Source organism: Camelina sativa, chromosome 17 (assembly GCF_000633955.1).
Source record: "Camelina sativa cultivar DH55 chromosome 17, Cs, whole genome shotgun sequence".
NCBI lineage: Eukaryota > Viridiplantae > Streptophyta > Magnoliopsida > Brassicales > Brassicaceae > Camelina > Camelina sativa.
Genome location: NC_025701.1, coordinates 3,188,951 through 3,203,832, shown reverse-complemented (window position 1 = coordinate 3,203,832; position 14,882 = coordinate 3,188,951). Strand labels below are relative to the sequence as shown.

At 38.7% G+C, this 14,882-nt stretch overlaps 7 protein-coding genes across 11 annotated transcripts in view; 4 read left to right on the top strand and 3 right to left on the bottom strand.

Moving 5' to 3' along the window:
* Positions 1-1,894, bottom strand: part of LOC104754978 (serine/threonine-protein phosphatase 6 regulatory subunit 3) — a 6,699-nt gene extending 4,805 nt beyond the window's left edge. Inside the window, exons 1-8 of one of the 2 annotated variants that reach the window (XM_010477280.1) lie at positions 1,601-1,894; positions 1,219-1,322; positions 988-1,074; positions 764-839; positions 560-634; positions 407-460; positions 180-239; positions 17-97 (exon numbers count right to left, since the gene is read on the bottom strand). In XM_010477280.1, coding sequence (XP_010475582.1) covers positions 17-97; positions 180-239; positions 407-460; positions 560-634; positions 764-839; positions 988-1,074; positions 1,219-1,322; positions 1,601-1,639 — 576 coding nt within the window. In that variant the 5' untranslated portion in view covers positions 1,640-1,894. The remainder of the gene's footprint in view (positions 1-16; positions 98-179; positions 240-406; positions 461-559; positions 635-763; positions 840-987; positions 1,075-1,218; positions 1,323-1,600) is intronic. The other variant, XM_010477282.1, reaches the window with a different exon arrangement.
* On the bottom strand, positions 2,789-3,513 carry LOC104754977. Its single transcript, XM_010477279.2, has one exon. The coding sequence runs from the start codon at positions 3,381-3,383 to the stop codon at positions 2,952-2,954; it is 432 nt and encodes a 143-aa protein (XP_010475581.1). The 5' UTR covers positions 3,384-3,513; the 3' UTR covers positions 2,789-2,951.
* On the top strand, positions 3,923-5,599 carry LOC104754976 (DNA polymerase epsilon subunit 4). The gene is made up of 4 exons (XM_010477278.2): positions 3,923-4,412; positions 4,827-4,911; positions 5,104-5,145; positions 5,237-5,599. The coding sequence occupies exons 1-4, from the start codon at positions 3,981-3,983 to the stop codon at positions 5,308-5,310; spliced, it is 633 nt and encodes a 210-aa protein (XP_010475580.1). The 5' UTR covers positions 3,923-3,980; the 3' UTR covers positions 5,311-5,599.
* LOC104754974 lies at positions 5,762-9,148 on the top strand. Its single transcript, XM_010477274.2, has 7 exons — positions 5,762-6,098; positions 6,420-6,475; positions 6,559-7,436; positions 7,569-7,767; positions 8,009-8,206; positions 8,288-8,661; positions 8,773-9,148. Exons 1-7 carry the CDS (start codon positions 5,893-5,895, stop codon positions 8,911-8,913), a joined length of 2,052 nt encoding a protein of 683 aa, XP_010475576.1. The 5' UTR covers positions 5,762-5,892; the 3' UTR covers positions 8,914-9,148.
* On the bottom strand, positions 9,171-11,510 carry LOC104754975 (protein disulfide-isomerase 5-1). Of its 4 annotated transcripts, XM_010477276.2 has the most exons (6): positions 11,443-11,499; positions 10,966-11,024; positions 10,540-10,711; positions 10,033-10,091; positions 9,771-9,946; positions 9,171-9,634 (listed from the first exon to the last, which is right to left on the bottom strand). In XM_010477276.2, exons 3-6 carry the CDS (start codon positions 10,651-10,653, stop codon positions 9,543-9,545), a joined length of 441 nt encoding a protein of 146 aa, XP_010475578.1. In that variant the 5' UTR covers positions 10,654-10,711; positions 10,966-11,024; positions 11,443-11,499; the 3' UTR covers positions 9,171-9,542. The 4 variants fall into 4 exon arrangements, with proteins under 4 accessions (XP_010475578.1, XP_010475577.1, XP_019094877.1 ...); XM_010477275.2 differs by lacking the exon at positions 10,966-11,024 and having other exon boundaries at positions 11,443-11,510; XM_019239332.1 differs by lacking the exon at positions 10,966-11,024 and having other exon boundaries at positions 10,033-10,093; positions 10,572-10,711; positions 11,443-11,510.
* LOC104754973 (mediator of RNA polymerase II transcription subunit 22b-like) lies at positions 11,575-12,897 on the top strand. The gene is made up of 3 exons (XM_010477273.2): positions 11,575-11,837; positions 11,967-12,032; positions 12,402-12,897. The coding sequence occupies exons 1-3, from the start codon at positions 11,664-11,666 to the stop codon at positions 12,627-12,629; spliced, it is 468 nt and encodes a 155-aa protein (XP_010475575.1). The 5' UTR covers positions 11,575-11,663; the 3' UTR covers positions 12,630-12,897.
* Positions 13,103-14,882, top strand: part of LOC104754971 (elongation factor 1-alpha 1) — a 3,565-nt gene continuing 1,785 nt past the window's right edge. The window contains exons 1-3 of the mRNA XM_019239331.1: positions 13,103-13,202; positions 13,791-14,272; positions 14,371-14,814. Of these exons, the coding sequence (XP_019094876.1) occupies positions 13,811-14,272; positions 14,371-14,814 (906 nt within the window). The 5' untranslated portion in view covers positions 13,103-13,202; positions 13,791-13,810. The remainder of the gene's footprint in view (positions 13,203-13,790; positions 14,273-14,370; positions 14,815-14,882) is intronic.

Sequence of the window (14,882 nt, the reverse complement as noted above, 5' to 3'; positions counted from 1 at the left end):
CAATCATTTCAAGTAAATTGCTATCGGCCAACCATTGCATCACATCCAGAAAGTTGGGATAGACATGATCATCAGCCCCGACCAGGCGAACCAAAACCTAGACAATGTCATAAATATCATAGCATAAATGATCTCTGAAGCCACACCAAGTTGCACCGAGTCTAAGACAAACCAATTACCTCCATAATGGATGTTATCCCAATCAAATCAACCAACTGGCAGAAAACATTTTGATGCCCCTGTAATTATCAAAAGTTAATTTGAGAACTGTAGCCAGTGTAGGTATCTCACACAATAAATACATAAAACTTCAACTAATTTGTCTGTAGTATCTAAATGCCAGCAATTTGATTGAAGAACAAAGTCATATCAAACTCAGTTAAGATTACTATATGTTATTACTTACTTTTACATAATTCATAAGCGCTGCAGTCTTTCTGATCATAAGGCAAATGACAACCTGAACCAAAGAAAGAGAAGTAAGGATCACTTATTGGAGCCTTGAAATGAAGCAATGAGTCTGGGTACAAAAAAAAAAACAAAAAACTTCCGGAAGTACCTTGCTGAAATAGCCTGCCAGCAATGCACTATGAGGACGATTTGGTTCCAGAAAGGAAAAAAGCAAGTCCATCAGCTGCAAGATAAAAATAAGCGAACAAATGAGATATAGGGTAACAATAATACATATTCCAAACGCACAAAAAATGAAAAGTATAAACTGGTATATGAAGAAAAGGTAATATGACAAATGAAAATAAAATACCTCTTCGTCCTCCACCAAAGTTTTTAGAATAACATCAATTTCACATGTAAATATTTCACAAGAGATGAATGGAAACCTATAAGAAGAAGAATGAAGAATCTAACTTTAGCTAAAGAGAAAGCATTTGCAGAACCATGCAAAATAAAGGCGAATAAGAGAGGAAAGGAAAAAAAAAAAAATGGTAAGAGAAGGTAATTCCAGTTAGAATCAAGGAACCAGATTACTTGAAAGCACGTTTACTATCAGCATCCTGTGGAGGTTCTACAACAATGTACCGCAATAATTGTTCCACTTGAGCTTTATCCCTTAGACTGCAAAACATTAAGTACGCAATCAATAAAGTATTCCAAGAAAATGCGAATGAGAGAATATGGGACACCATAAGGTTTCAACATCCAACAAAGGGTTTATCTAGTTCTATGAAGCCAATGATTAAAAAATAAAAAGAAGCTTACAAGTTAATGAGCCGGCTATTCAAAGCCTTGCATTCTTGAATAATCTCTTCCTCATCAAGAAGCTCTTCCAACGTGAAATTCTCTTTGTCTAAAATTGTCTCCACCTATGTTTCGTCACAATAATGAAAGAAAAAAAAATCAGTACATGAACACAATTCCAAACTTTCAATGAACTGGCGGCAAGGAAGGATGAAAAAAAAGAGAGCAGAACGCATCACAGCAAGTTAAGAGGCACGAATTACTCAAAGAAATTGAAATCTAAGTTCACTTTTCTATATGATTATCCGTTAAACCATCCAATTACGTCTAACCTACTTCAAAAGCATATCTATATAGGTATTTTTGTGGACGAGTCAGATAAAGAAGAAGGGTTCAAACTCACAGGAGATGACGCAGAAAGAGATGTGAGCTTCCAGAACATGGTGGCGAGGGAGGAGTGGAGATGTGAAGCTTCGCCGTAGCTGGAGAAAAAGAAAAACAACGGAGGACTTGGCTAGATCCGCCAAAAAAAAACCTAACCTAGAATCTAGGCAAACGCTTCTTCGCGGTGGACGAGTAGCGAATTCAGCTCGAAAACCCTAATCGATCAGTCAAGATAAGAGAGATTGAGAGAGAGATCCTAAGATGATGGAAGCGGAGAGAGAGAGAGAGGTTTGGAGATCGGAAGGTCGAAATTTTTGAAAATTCGAGGCCTAAAATTTGCATAAAGAAGAAGGGGAAAAGGTTAAAAATGATTTCCCTTTTATTATTATTTTTTATTGATTTTTCTGTGATTGATTAAAAAAAAATTGTGCTTATTTATATTTTAAACAAATCTCCATTTTCTTTAAAGATTTGTGTCTCTAATTTTAGATTAGTGATTATAAATTTCTTCGTTTGTGTATCTGATTAATGATCATGACGATGGTGATGATAGTATCATTATGTCATCTGTATTTGATACTTAAAATTGAGTGATCGTGAGATATGGTAACAGAGAGATGGGGTACTTGCGTCATCAGCAGCAGGTTACTTGTGAAGTTTGTGATAAAGATCACATTGTTTTTTTCTAAAAGAGTCAGCAATTTTGTGGAATAAAAGAGTTGGCGAAATTTGTGTTACAGTATACAATGGGGTGATTACTAATAAATAAGCAGTCGATTTTGTTGATAAAGAATGCAAATGATTGTCGTAAGTAGATGAATGATGTTTTAGACTCAAAAACATATAAAGGACAAAAATTGGTTGAAGTGTCAAACTAAACAACAAATACTTGAGTTTTCTCCATAGATTGTTTATTCTTATATTTTCTTAAAGCAATTGAACGTAAAAAGCCTTTAAATATGTTTAGTTCTCGCATTATCTTTACAAATATTTATGGCAAACAGACGGAAGATGAACAAATGGTGAGGATTTGTTAGCTCAAAAAAAAAAAAATATGAAACTCTCTCTAGATTCAGACAAAAATTTGGTAGTTTGAAATTTTGGGATCAAGATTGATAACAATTGTCTAATTGTATCCCCTAATTTTTTTTTGTAATAGTTGATACTAAAATTCATTGATTCATTTTTTTAAAAAATGCACATTAAACAAACAAATTACATGACAAAACAAAGGATCCAAATGGAAACCATATAATGATATTTTTATTTTTTTCCACAACCGCTTCATCGAAGAGAAAAAAACAGAGAAGCCTTTAATTCGAACGTGGTTTAAAGTACACACTGATGATGAAATATAATACACTAATGGATCAACAACGCCAGCTCTTGGAACGTGTATTAGTCGGAGAAGAAGATCCAACAACTTTATCAACCAACTTTCTTATTCCCTTTTTCTTCTTCGGTGTTTTCTTCTCAGTCGTCTCGTCTCTCTTCCTCTCTTCTTCAATCTCTTCCTCAAACTGTGAACACAGCTTAAGAACTTGCTCCTCTACATTGTTAAGTCTCTCTAACAAAGTTCCTTTCCGCTCAGTCTCCTCCATGACTTGCTCCATCGAACGGCACTGTACCTTCCCTATGCTCCTTGGTGACGAAAAGTCCACTGACGACGATGGCTGAGTCCCACTAGATGGAGTTGATGGGCTCGAGCTTCTCGGTGAGCTTCCTTTCATCTCCTCTAGCTTCCTCACCATGAAGTCAATACGATCCAATCTTGAAAGGATTGGTTCTTCCACAATAGCCATATTAATACTAACAAACAAACGACAAAACGTTTCCTTTCACAGCTTTGATTGTGTGTGTGTGTCGGAATAGTTAAAAAGACAGTAATGTGTCGAAAGCGAAACTCGTTTTCTCTGTTTAATAGAGAGCAACATGGAGAAACAAGATGTACGCCACATTTAATATTGCAGAGAGGAGTTCATGGAGTCTCACACGTGTTGTAGATAACACGTGGTGGTTCCAGCTCGTCGACACCTCTTCTCTGCCTCATACGTCCAATATTACCCATTCTTCCTTATCTAATCCCAAAAATCTCTTTAGATTATACTGTCGGAAACGGGATAATGTTGTTGGGAGGTTTTTGCATTAAAACCCTTATCTAATCCCGAAAATATATATTTTTCTTCTCAATGCTTTTATATTACAAGATGCATGTGACATGATCTAGTAGGTGAGAATGAGAATTACGTTGTCGTCATATGGGCCAGTAGATCATAATAAAATGGGCCTAGAAGACTCAAATATATAGCCCATATAAGAATCCATTGATTTATTCAGGCAATAAGTGTGGAAACCATACATAGTTACAGAGACTGGTATAGTTCTGAAAAGATTAATTAATGGTGTCGTCGAAGAAACCCAAGGAGAAGAAGGCGAAGAGCGATGCCGTCAATAAAACCGGTGGTGGTCGGAGTAAACGCAGCTCCGGTTCCAGAACAAAGAAGGCATCGAATAAGGTTAACATTGTGAAAAAGGAGGCGGAGATTCACGAGATCTCGGACTCTTCGAGCAGTGACTCCGTGGAAGAAGAAGCAATCAGAAGTGATGCGCCGAAGAAAAGTAATGGCGCCGTTAGCAAAGGCCGTAACGGAAAGAGAGGAGGAGGAGGGAATCCGACGAAGACGAGTAAAAATCGAGAAGAGGACGACGGAGGTGTGGAAGATGCAAAGATGTTTAGGTTTCCGATGAATCGGATTCGGCGGATCATGAGAAGCGACAATTCTGCTCCTCAGATTATGCAGGATGCTGTATTTCTTGTCAACAAAGCCACGGTATTGTTACAATCAATCGTATTTAGTCATATGTTACAGACTGAGGAACTTGATTCCATACATGTTTTTGTGAATTTGGCAAGTATCAATCGTTAATTAGTGTTAATTGCTTCATCTTTATGTGTTTTTATTAAGTGAGTTTAGATGGAAACGAAGTTACTACTTGATTGTCATAGGATTAGCTAGAGAATGTTTCCTTGTGATAGATATTATGGAATCTGGATTGTATGATATAGGTATCTTCATAATTTTGGTAGCTTAACTGAAGATTACGCTTTGGATATCTCGGTATCTTGTGATCGAAACTTGAGAGATGCATGTTTTCATTTTCATGTATTGGAACTCTCAGCATTGCCTTTGTCCCTTTTTGATTTCATGCTGTGTTATACTGTTGTCTGGTTTTTGTGATTGAAGGAAATGTTCATTGAGCGGTTTTCTGAAGAAGCATATGAAAGTTCTGTGCAGGACAAGAAGAAATTCATCCATTACAAACACCTCTGTAAGCTCTAATCTCTCATCCCTGTTTGTTTATTATATCTAGAATCTTGAACTAATGGCTTCTGCACAAGGGGGCCAGTTCAGTCTTAGGAAGAGTTTAGAGATAATGAGTTAATCCGTTGTTATCAGTTGCAATACTAACATAATAGAAGATGAGTATCTTTTTCACCGATTTGTATTTACTCTTTGGCAGCATCCGTAGTGAGTAACGACGAGAGATACGAGTTCCTTGCGGGTATTTTAAAATCCTCCCAAGTACTCTCGTTTATTGTACTCCTTGTAGTCACTGTAACTTAATGTTAACGAGTAAAAAATGTTGAACGCAGATTATGTTCCTGAGAAACTAAAAGCAGATGTCGCCTTGGAGGAATGGGAAAAAGGCATGACAGATGCAGGCTGAAGAAATGAATCCAACCATCGAACTGAATCGTTTGGCTTAAAAAATTTGTGTCCTGGCCTGGGAAAAAGGCATGACAGTTTGGTTCCATCTGCCCCAATATTCACCTTTTCTTAATAGCCCCCTAATGAGATTGCACATATTTGATCTTAGAATGTAATACATTTTTTTTTCTTTGATTGGTACAAGTTTTGTAAGAGTTGTCAGAATTATAATATTTTTCGTTTCGTATTGTCACAATTATTCTTACAAATCAAAATTGTAATATTAGCAAAACAAGATTATTAATCCACCTAGGTCCCTTTTTATTTTTTAATAACCAATTGAAATATTTTCAACTTTTTTTTTCACATTTTATTTTTTGAAGATTTTATCCTGTTTTTAAGTGACGATAATAATTGTTTTATATGAGAAAGGTTAGTTAAAAGAGAATTTAAAAAGCAATTTTGTTCTGAGAAATAATTCAAATAAGAATTTGGGGGTATTTGCCAGCGACTGAGAGAGCAGCTCTAAGCCCGCCGGACGATCCCTCAAACCCGATTCCCTCCTCTCTTTGGTTTGTTCGATAAATCGTTTCTTGCCATCATGGATTCTGATGCGAGGAGGAAGACTACAACCACTCAGGGTTCGTCCCCTTCTCCGAAGCCATCCAAGTTCTCTGTGTACCGGAACCCTGCTCTCGCCGCCGCTTCTACCGCCAATAGCCTCCGTCCCTCGAAATCCGTCCTTTTCTTCATGTTCTTGCTCTCCACCGCTTCCGCTTTCTCTCTAATCTCCTCCTTCGTGGCCGGGTACGTACCAGCTATAGCTTCAGCTTCGTACTGAATTGAGTAAAACATGGCCTCTTAGTTGCATTGAGTTTTTCTCTAGGTTTTGGAATATTTTTTTTTTTGAATAATAGGTTTTGGAATATTATCTGCTGGTTAGAGAGATTAATGTAGGACTTGAGTCCTTAGTGTAGTTCCTTCTTGTTTGCTTTCTCTATGATTTAAGATTTGTGTGTTGCTCTTATATCTGGGAACAAGATGATGAAACTCGCTAGTGGTAAGTTCTTATTAGGCATCATTGTTGTTGACTAAGAGTTTGCTTGTTTATATATCATGTTGCTGCAGGGAGAAATGGTTGACCAATGCTTTAACATTTGGAAAATTATCCCAAGAGGCAGCTTGTGAGTTGCATTTTCTCTTGACAGATTTCCTTTTTTTCTTATGTGTTTAGTTTCTTCTTAATGTATATTACCTTATGTTGCAGATGTCACTGTGAAGGCCTGGCAGGGGCTAGTGACTTTGTTTTGTATTGGAGCGGTGTTGGCTTTGTCCAAAGGCATATCTCTGCACAGATCAAAGTTTGCTGCTCGAGCAGAAACTAAATCTTCCTCTAAAGAAACCAAAGATCACTTTTCTCTATCTAATCGTCAGCTTGAACTTCTTGGGATAAAGAAAAAAGCTGACCAGAGTGTATCAGAATTTCCAAAGAGTCGTCCCGCAGTGAAGCCTTCAGAGTCATTGGAGCCGCTTGTACCAATACATCATCAAACTCTGACTGGCTCAGCGCATAAGTCTTCTGGCGGTGGGAACCAGATGAGTCCATTTAGCACTCCCTCCAAGCAAATGGGTTCACCGTCTTTGTATCTCGTCCCTTCTAGCTCACCAGTTTCTTCTAACCGTGCTTCGTCTGGTCACGATAAAGCTGTTCCTAGTCCTTGGTCTGGTAGACGGAGTTCTGCAAAAGAAATAGCTACAGAGGATCAGCTTGAGCAGCTTTTGGCAGAAATAGATATGAAAATCAATCAGTCCGCTGGGAAGACGCGGACGCCCCCACCAACAGTTGGGAGTTTTGCCATGGCTAGTCCGAGTACAGTTGGTGGTTCAACTGGTGCCTCTGGGACTACTAGGAGTACACCTCTAAGACCTGTCAGGATGTCTCCTGGGGCTCAGAAATTTACGACTCCCCCAAAGAAAGGAGAGGGTGATTTCCCCAACCCAATGTCCTTAGAAGCGGCTATCGAAGGTTTTGGGCACCTAGGTGTCTACCCTCAGATAGAAGACTGGCGTGACCGACTAAGGCAATGGTGTTCCTCAGTTTTGCTCAAACCTCTGCTCAACAAGGTTGAAACCAGTCATATACAGGTTTGTATATTCAAGTCCTTTCTAAATAAACATTGGTCTGCTGATGAGTGAGTTGATGACCACATTCGAATCAGATGCAGAAGGAGAATTTCATGTTTCTTTATGTTGCTGTAACTTTTGTCATTTGTGCAGGTAATGCAAACAGCATTAAAGCTAGGTCTAAATGTTACAGTAAGTCAAGTTGGAAGTGATTTGCCAACAAATGGAACAGCTACGACAGCTTTACCAGTTGATCGAACAAAGACGTGGCAGCCATCTTACTCTCTTGATGAAGATGCTATTCTTCATCAATTACGCGCTAACCTTGTACAGGCTATCGATGCTTCCATGCGTAAGTAAACTTTCCTACAGCTTCTAGAGTGATGTGGTCCGCAAGTTTGTCCTTGCTAAGTTGAAGTACTGTTCTGTTCTTTTGAACATAATATTCAACTTAATATTTGATGTTTCTCAATAACATTACTGAATTCAGAAATGCTGGAATTGATTGGAGATCTGAGAGTAATAATGATATCATGTCTGCAAAATGTTTGGGTCTACATATGGTTGCTAATTCTTTCTTCTGGCATCTGCAGAAAAGCTGCGTACAGAGAACCAGCAGTTCCAGCAACAACAACAGCAACAGCAAGCAGCACTAATCCCCGTCATGCAGGAATGCGTTGATGCTATAACTGAACATCAGAGGCTTCAGGGCTTAATGAAAGGAGAGTGGGTCAAGGGCCTACTTCCGCGCAGCAGCATTCCAGCAGATTACACAGTGCAAAGAATCCGGGGTATCAAACTTTCAAAAGAAAATCCATTTCAAGTTTTAGTCAATTTATCGTGACTCTTATATAACTCTTGGCTTTTGGCAGAGCTCGCGGAAGGAACTTGTGTAAAAAACTATGAATACAATGGAAGGGCAGATACACGTGAGAGAAACAAGAAATGGAGCCTGGAGCCTCCAACCGATTCTCATCTGCTTCTGTACTTGTTCTGTGCCTTCTTGGAACATCCAAAATGGATGTTACATCTGGACCCCAGCTCTTATACCGGGACTCAGGCGAGCAAGAACCCGTTATTCATAGGGGTTCTTCCCCCAAAAGAGAGATTCCCAGAGAAATACATCGCAGTGGTGTCGGGTGTACCTTCGACGCTCCATCCTGGTGCATGTGTTCTTGCTGTTGACAAGCAAAGCCCCCCAACGTTTGCCTTGTACTGGGATAAGAAAGTGCAGTTTACTCTTCAGGTAATGATGAATATAAGTGTATTTTTTATAACTTGTAAGGAACAGCCACATATTCAAAAGGTGTGAAATGGGTCTTTTGGTTTGTGATAAACTTGTTTGGAAATGGAACAGGGAAGAACAGCGCTATGGGACTCTATGTTACTGATTTGCCACAGAATCAAGGTGGGATACGGAGGTGTTGTTCGCGGGATGAGTCTCGGTTCTTCAGCCCTTAACATCCTCCAAGTTGTTGATTCAGAAATTGACGATTAAAGGAACTTTTGCTTGTGACAGTGGAGGTGCAATGTTAGGAAACGCCATCTCATTTTGCCATTGTTAGACGAAAGTAGTGAGATTAGTTCTCTTTGGGTAGCCAGCTTATTCTTGTGATAAGTAAATATTGAGGATGCTTTCTTTTAACCACTCTAAAAATCAGTCGGTGGACAACATACACTGTTCATCAGAAAACATATGAACTGAATTTTTTTGTGAGCAGATCGATACATCATCTCAGCCAGGGTTACTAGTAATGTTAGATTAGTTTTTACATTCCACTGAATATGAAATTTCAAAAGCAAGAACCTTTGTCTGCAGCTGGCCAGCTGCTATTAAAACGAACATACAACACAAACTTGTAAGGAATCTCCACTACGTACACGTGTCTTGCTTGTCTGACTGACTGTAATTAAAATGGAAAGTTGGAAACTGAAAATTTTAGCAAAACAGTATGGCTCGAAATACCAACGGTATGTTCCTCCATTGTGCTGGACCGGATCAATGGATACCGAATTTTGAAGCCATGCCTATCTAACTAACAGTAGAAGTCACAACAGCATAAGCAAACTGAAAACTGAAGGGAATGTATCAGGTTCTAATAATCACCGACTAGTTGTATCACAGATTCACAGTTCCTTGTCTTCAAGCTGTGCTTTTTCTGCTGCCTTTTCCGTTTCCTCTACAACAAACGCCCTGAGCGATTCAACATCTCTTTTACCTGAGTTTATAAATGCATGTATAGAAAAAGAAAGATCAGCATATAGTATCACTCAACTATAGGATTAAAAAAGGTCAAAATATTCATGTGCTTGTGTGTGCACAACCACGGAACGCATGTAAAAGCAAGTTTTTACCTTGGTATTTTGTAACTTCCTCTCCATTGTAAAATAGCTTAAATGTTGGATAAGAGTGAATCTCAACTTTGGTGCAAACAGATCTGCTAGTACCACAATCTACTTCACCAATCTCAATCTCAGCGTCTCCTTCCATTGCTTTTCCCAATTCTTCCCACAAATTCCCCAATTTCTTGCTGTCATTCAGATCCATTTTCATCAGCAAAGTGATAAACAAGCCAAATTAATTACGTATCATTCTCACAAAACAAGAACCACTAACCAATGCTTACACCAAGGAACACAGAATTTTACAAACCATGCAGTATCTTTCTCCTTCACCTGAACCAATAAACATAGAGAGAGTTAACATCCCGTTCTGTGTCTAAACTATGGCTGCACATGCTACACCAAGAGATGCAACCATCTGAAGTTGATTTATGTTATTTGACAGGGCTAGCTTTACAAATTGATCTAATTTTAAAAATCCAAAAACAATACCAAACCATAGATAGGGAATTTGCATCTATGAGAATGCTCCATATAGAGAAAGTAAAAATAGAAACATCTCTTAAAACATTTGAATCCCTGGTAGCTACTAGACCAGTCAAAGTAAGCTAGTCATTCAAACAAAACTAAACAGAAATGGATGTCTCAACTAACTGAGATAGATCAGAAATAACCCTTGTGAGCAAAATACAGATGCCGCTAAACCTAACCTGATTCCAGTGAGTTCACAAAAATGAAAATAAACATAGGATATAGCAAAAGAAGGGATTCAGATCCTAACTTTGTCAGAAAAAGTTTCTGGGGTCAGTGTAATGACTTCTGCTTTAATTAAGTCAATCGGAATAAAAAGGAGAAGTATAATCAAGGGAGCAACAAGCCGAGCACCGAGCGTCATCGTAGCAAACCAGTTTTACTAGGTCACCAGTTATGGAACTTCTCTTCCAATCTCGATACTGCAAAATAATTGCATTTATCAACCACACTATTTCGAAACATAAGGTCAACTATATATACTTGAAGATGGCATAGATTTCTAGAAAACTAGGGTAACATGTATGATTCAAAAGCCTCAAAACTGCACTTACTAATCATCAGCAATCTTTCCCCATCTGATCGAATATAAGGGAATATGCAATCAGAAAATATCATATGATATACGAAACAAAACCACCCCCCAATAGACATAAAAGAATATATGATTTTGCACCTGATTGATAACAGCAGAAGAATTTCAAAACCGATTCTCAATGAGATAAAAATTTAGTCCTGAACAGATATCAAGTGTAAAAATAAGTGGACTTGGAAGCGTTGAAACAACAAAATTACAAAAGGATCAATGCACAATGGCACTAAATAAAAGGGAGCATACGAAACACCTATATAGCCAGACACACAAAAAGAATAAGAAACAACCTATCTTTAACCAGATTTTTGTTGTTGCAAACCCAAAGACTGAACCTTTCAAAACCTTAAGGCTTTATTAATTAATTACTAGCAAAAGCAATTTCTCCCAGAACAAAAAAAAAAAAACCGAGTAATGGATCCGATGATATTCCAAAGAAGCTCAGAAGTAAAGATCTAAAACTAAAACGAATGAACTGAAGCGAGATTCATTGAAGGGGATCAGATAAAAAAAATTAAGTAGGGAGATGAATCTTAGATGTGTATGAATCGAATCGCTTACCTTGTGCAAAAACCAATACCGAACAGAGCAGAAGAGAGAGAGAGAGAGAGGTCAAAGGATGTTTTTTTCTTACTCGTAACGAAGTAACTAACTATATAAGCCCAATAGTTTAGGCCCAATATACTTATTTCATGTCTGTTTTTTTTGTTTTTGGGTAAAAGAGTCTGCCATAGCCATCTTCTTAAACATTCAGCGTTAATCTGCAAAGACCGGCGCCGATAATGAATAAAGGCGGTGGTTCTGGTGGCGGAATGGCCGGATCCGGTGGAGGAAGTGGACCGACGGCAGCTGCTGCGGCGGCGGCATTACAGAAGCAAAAGGCCTTGTTACAGAGAGTAGAATCTGACATCACATCTGTTGTCGATAACTTCACGCAAATCGTCAATGTCGCAAGGGTGAGTATAAAAGTGGTTTCTTTCGAGTAATCTCTTGTGGAGTGAATAGATCTCTCGCTCTTTAAGATTTACTGTTTTACTGAGGTGAGACCACATCTTTGGTTTCGTTTTTTTTTTTTTGGGGGGTAGGTAAGTGATCCGCCGATGAAGAACTCGCAGGAATCATTCATGATGGAGATGCGAGCTTCTAGAATGGTAAAAATTTACTACTTTTAATCCATCCAATTCGAAAAATGATTTCTTTATAGCAATCTAAAGGTTTTTGAAACTCACAAGTTAGCCCAACTGTTTTGAATCTCTCTGTTACGTCTTTCGAATGGTTTGTTTTTTTGTTTGTAGCGCCTTATGTTGGGTTCAAAAGTTCACATATTTGTACTCTTTTTGTTTCACTCATGATTCTCCTTTGTTCAAAAAGTTTACTTTGTTTAACTTATGTGATCTCTTTTAGGCATATATGTATCAGGGTTTCATCTCATGGGGGAACATTCACTAATGAGTCTCACAAGTTTTGTTTTATTAGTTGTTTCAACTTGGTGGTTTATTTTTGCTAGCTTATGGTGGCAGGTTCAAGCAGCTGATTCTATATTGAAACTAGTATCGGAACTGAAGCAAACCGCTATATTTTCTGGATTTGCATCACTAAACGATCATGTAGAACAAAGAATTGAAGAGTTTGATCAAGAGGCCGAGAATACAAATCGGTTGTTGGCTAGAATAGCCGATGATGCATCTGCCAGTCTTAAAGAGCTGGAGTCACACTATTACTCTTCTGCTCAGAGATTGGATATATAGACATCTGAGTATTTAAAATGGCAGGAGGAGCCAGCAGCAGTCTATCTAGACCAGTTAACAGATAAAATAATTGGTTCATAAAACAGAGGAAACAGAGGACAAACGAGCGTTTTGGACAATCCTTTCCCCATTGATTACATTTCCTTCACTGTTGTATGTATAATCTACGGTTCTCAGTTGTCATAGCTTTCAATGTGATGAACAAACGTTTGATGTTTTCACCAATTTGTCAGTGATTTTTGTGTTGTGTATCATCCTTTTGATTTTTTTTTGTTTTGTTTTGCGAAATTCCAATTTCTTAACGACGTACAAATAAAATCTTTATTTTGATTTATAAATTTTTGATAACGTTTAACTTAACTAGGCCGACAAGCAAGGCCCAAGAAGAAAGAAAATAGTCGGCGAGATAGGGGTATAATTGTAATTTGGAAATTATATTATGTTAAACCCTAATTTATTTTTCTTTTCGATTCAGCACTATAAATAAACTCGTATCCCCATCTTTTGTTTATTCATTGCTTTGTTCTTCGTCACCCTAGCCCCTCTATACACTTTTTTGGCGACATCTTTGAGGTAAGCGTTTTCGTACGCATCATCGGTCTGTGTGTTTTTTCTTCTCCGCTTGTGTTGATCTTTGCTGAAACTGTTTCGATCCCTTATCGTTGTTTCTCTCCTCTCTCTGTTTGATTCCTGTTTACATGTATATATATGCTTTGATGTTGTTCTATCGTTTGAATACCTGATCTAGGGTTTAGAGCTTAATCGATTGGTGAATTCTAGGTTTAATAGTGAAATCGATTGTAATCTAAGTTGTCGATCATCGGATCTATCTTGTTTTGAAAGTTTATTTTTGGTGCTTTAATTAGTAGACTTATATTTGTGATTTGGTAATTCTGGAGAAGCATAAGAAATCCTTTGTTTCCATCTTCTTGTTATCATCAAGTCGTGGAAACTCTCAGATTCTTTGCTAACCAACTCCTTGAATTGCTGATTTTAGCTCGCTTAGCGCAGTGGTCAGAGCACCACAGTTTTTTGTGGTAGAAATCGGTTCGACTCCGATAGCAGCTTTTTACAACAATTTGTTTGATGAATATGATTTTTGCTTAATTAAATATGTGTATTGAGTTGATTGACTCAATAATATGATTGTTGTTTCTGCAGATTGTTTTTGACGAGCAGCCATGGGTAAAGAGAAGTTTCACATCAACATTGTGGTCATTGGCCACGTCGATTCTGGTAAATCCACCACTACTGGTCACTTGATCTACAAGTTGGGTGGTATTGACAAGCGTGTCATTGAGAGGTTCGAGAAGGAGGCTGCTGAGATGAACAAGCGTTCCTTCAAGTACGCATGGGTCTTGGACAAACTTAAGGCCGAGAGGGAGCGTGGTATCACCATTGACATTGCCCTTTGGAAGTTTGAGACCACCAAGTACTACTGCACAGTCATTGATGCTCCTGGTCATCGTGATTTCATCAAGAACATGATTACCGGTACCTCCCAGGCTGATTGTGCTGTTCTTATCATTGACTCTACCACTGGAGGTTTTGAGGCTGGTATCTCCAAGGATGGTCAGACCCGTGAGCACGCTCTCCTTGCTTTCACCCTTGGTGTCAAGCAGATGATCTGCTGTTGTAACAAGGTAACCAAATCTTTCTTTTTAATCTCTAATATGGTAATTGCTTGTTTCTGGTTGCGTTCAGTCTCACTAACTGTTTGTTTTCTTCATGTTGTTTGTAGATGGATGCCACAACCCCCAAGTACTCCAAGGCTAGGTACGATGAAATCATCAAGGAGGTGTCTTCCTACTTGAAGAAGGTTGGGTACAACCCTGACAAAATCCCGTTTGTGCCCATCTCTGGATTCGAGGGTGACAACATGATTGAGAGGTCCACCAACCTTGACTGGTACAAGGGACCAACTCTCCTTGAGGCTCTTGACCAGATCAACGAGCCCAAGAGGCCATCTGACAAGCCCCTTCGTCTCCCACTTCAGGATGTCTACAAGATTGGTGGTATTGGAACGGTGCCAGTTGGACGTGTTGAGACTGGTTTGATCAAGCCCGGTATGGTTGTGACCTTTGCCCCCACAGGGTTGACCACTGAGGTCAAGTCTGTTGAGATGCACCACGAGTCTCTTCTTGAGGCGCTTCCCGGTGACAATGTTGGGTTCAATGTTAAGAATGTTGCTGTGAAGGATCTTAAGAGAGGGTATGTCGCCTCCAACTCCAAGGATGACCCTGCCAAGGGAGC

What these genes read in the sequence shown, in the direction of transcription:
- LOC104754977 (XM_010477279.2), bottom strand. Translation starts at nt 3,383, where the DNA reads ATGGCTATTGTGGAAGAACCAATCCTTTCAAGATTGGATCGTATTGAC.
- LOC104754976 (XM_010477278.2), top strand. Translation starts at nt 3,981, where the DNA reads ATGGTGTCGTCGAAGAAACCCAAGGAGAAGAAGGCGAAGAGCGATGCC. An exon ending in TTCTTGTCAACAAAGCCACG is followed by an intron (nt 4,413 to 4,826) that starts GTATTGTTACAA and finishes TTGTGATTGAAG; the next exon opens with GAAATGTTCATTGAGCGGTT. An exon ending in GAGATACGAGTTCCTTGCGG is followed by an intron (nt 5,146 to 5,236) that starts GTATTTTAAAAT and finishes TGTTGAACGCAG; the next exon opens with ATTATGTTCCTGAGAAACTA.
- LOC104754974 (XM_010477274.2), top strand. Translation starts at nt 5,893, where the DNA reads ATGGATTCTGATGCGAGGAGGAAGACTACAACCACTCAGGGTTCGTCC. An exon ending in ATCTCCTCCTTCGTGGCCGG is followed by an intron (nt 6,099 to 6,419) that starts GTACGTACCAGC and finishes ATGTTGCTGCAG; the next exon opens with GGAGAAATGGTTGACCAATG. An exon ending in ATTATCCCAAGAGGCAGCTT is followed by an intron (nt 6,476 to 6,558) that starts GTGAGTTGCATT and finishes CTTATGTTGCAG; the next exon opens with ATGTCACTGTGAAGGCCTGG.
- LOC104754975 (XM_010477275.2), bottom strand. Translation starts at nt 10,653, where the DNA reads ATGACGCTCGGTGCTCGGCTTGTTGCTCCCTTGATTATACTTCTCCTT. An exon ending in CAGAAACTTTTTCTGACAAA is followed by an intron (nt 10,092 to 10,539) that starts GTTAGGATCTGA and finishes TTATTGGTTCAG; the next exon opens with GTGAAGGAGAAAGATACTGC. An exon ending in GGAAGTTACAAAATACCAAG is followed by an intron (nt 9,635 to 9,770) that starts GTAAAAACTTGC and finishes TTATAAACTCAG; the next exon opens with GTAAAAGAGATGTTGAATCG.
- LOC104754973 (XM_010477273.2), top strand. Translation starts at nt 11,664, where the DNA reads ATGAATAAAGGCGGTGGTTCTGGTGGCGGAATGGCCGGATCCGGTGGA. An exon ending in AAATCGTCAATGTCGCAAGG is followed by an intron (nt 11,838 to 11,966) that starts GTGAGTATAAAA and finishes TTTGGGGGGTAG; the next exon opens with GTAAGTGATCCGCCGATGAA. An exon ending in AGATGCGAGCTTCTAGAATG is followed by an intron (nt 12,033 to 12,401) that starts GTAAAAATTTAC and finishes TTATGGTGGCAG; the next exon opens with GTTCAAGCAGCTGATTCTAT.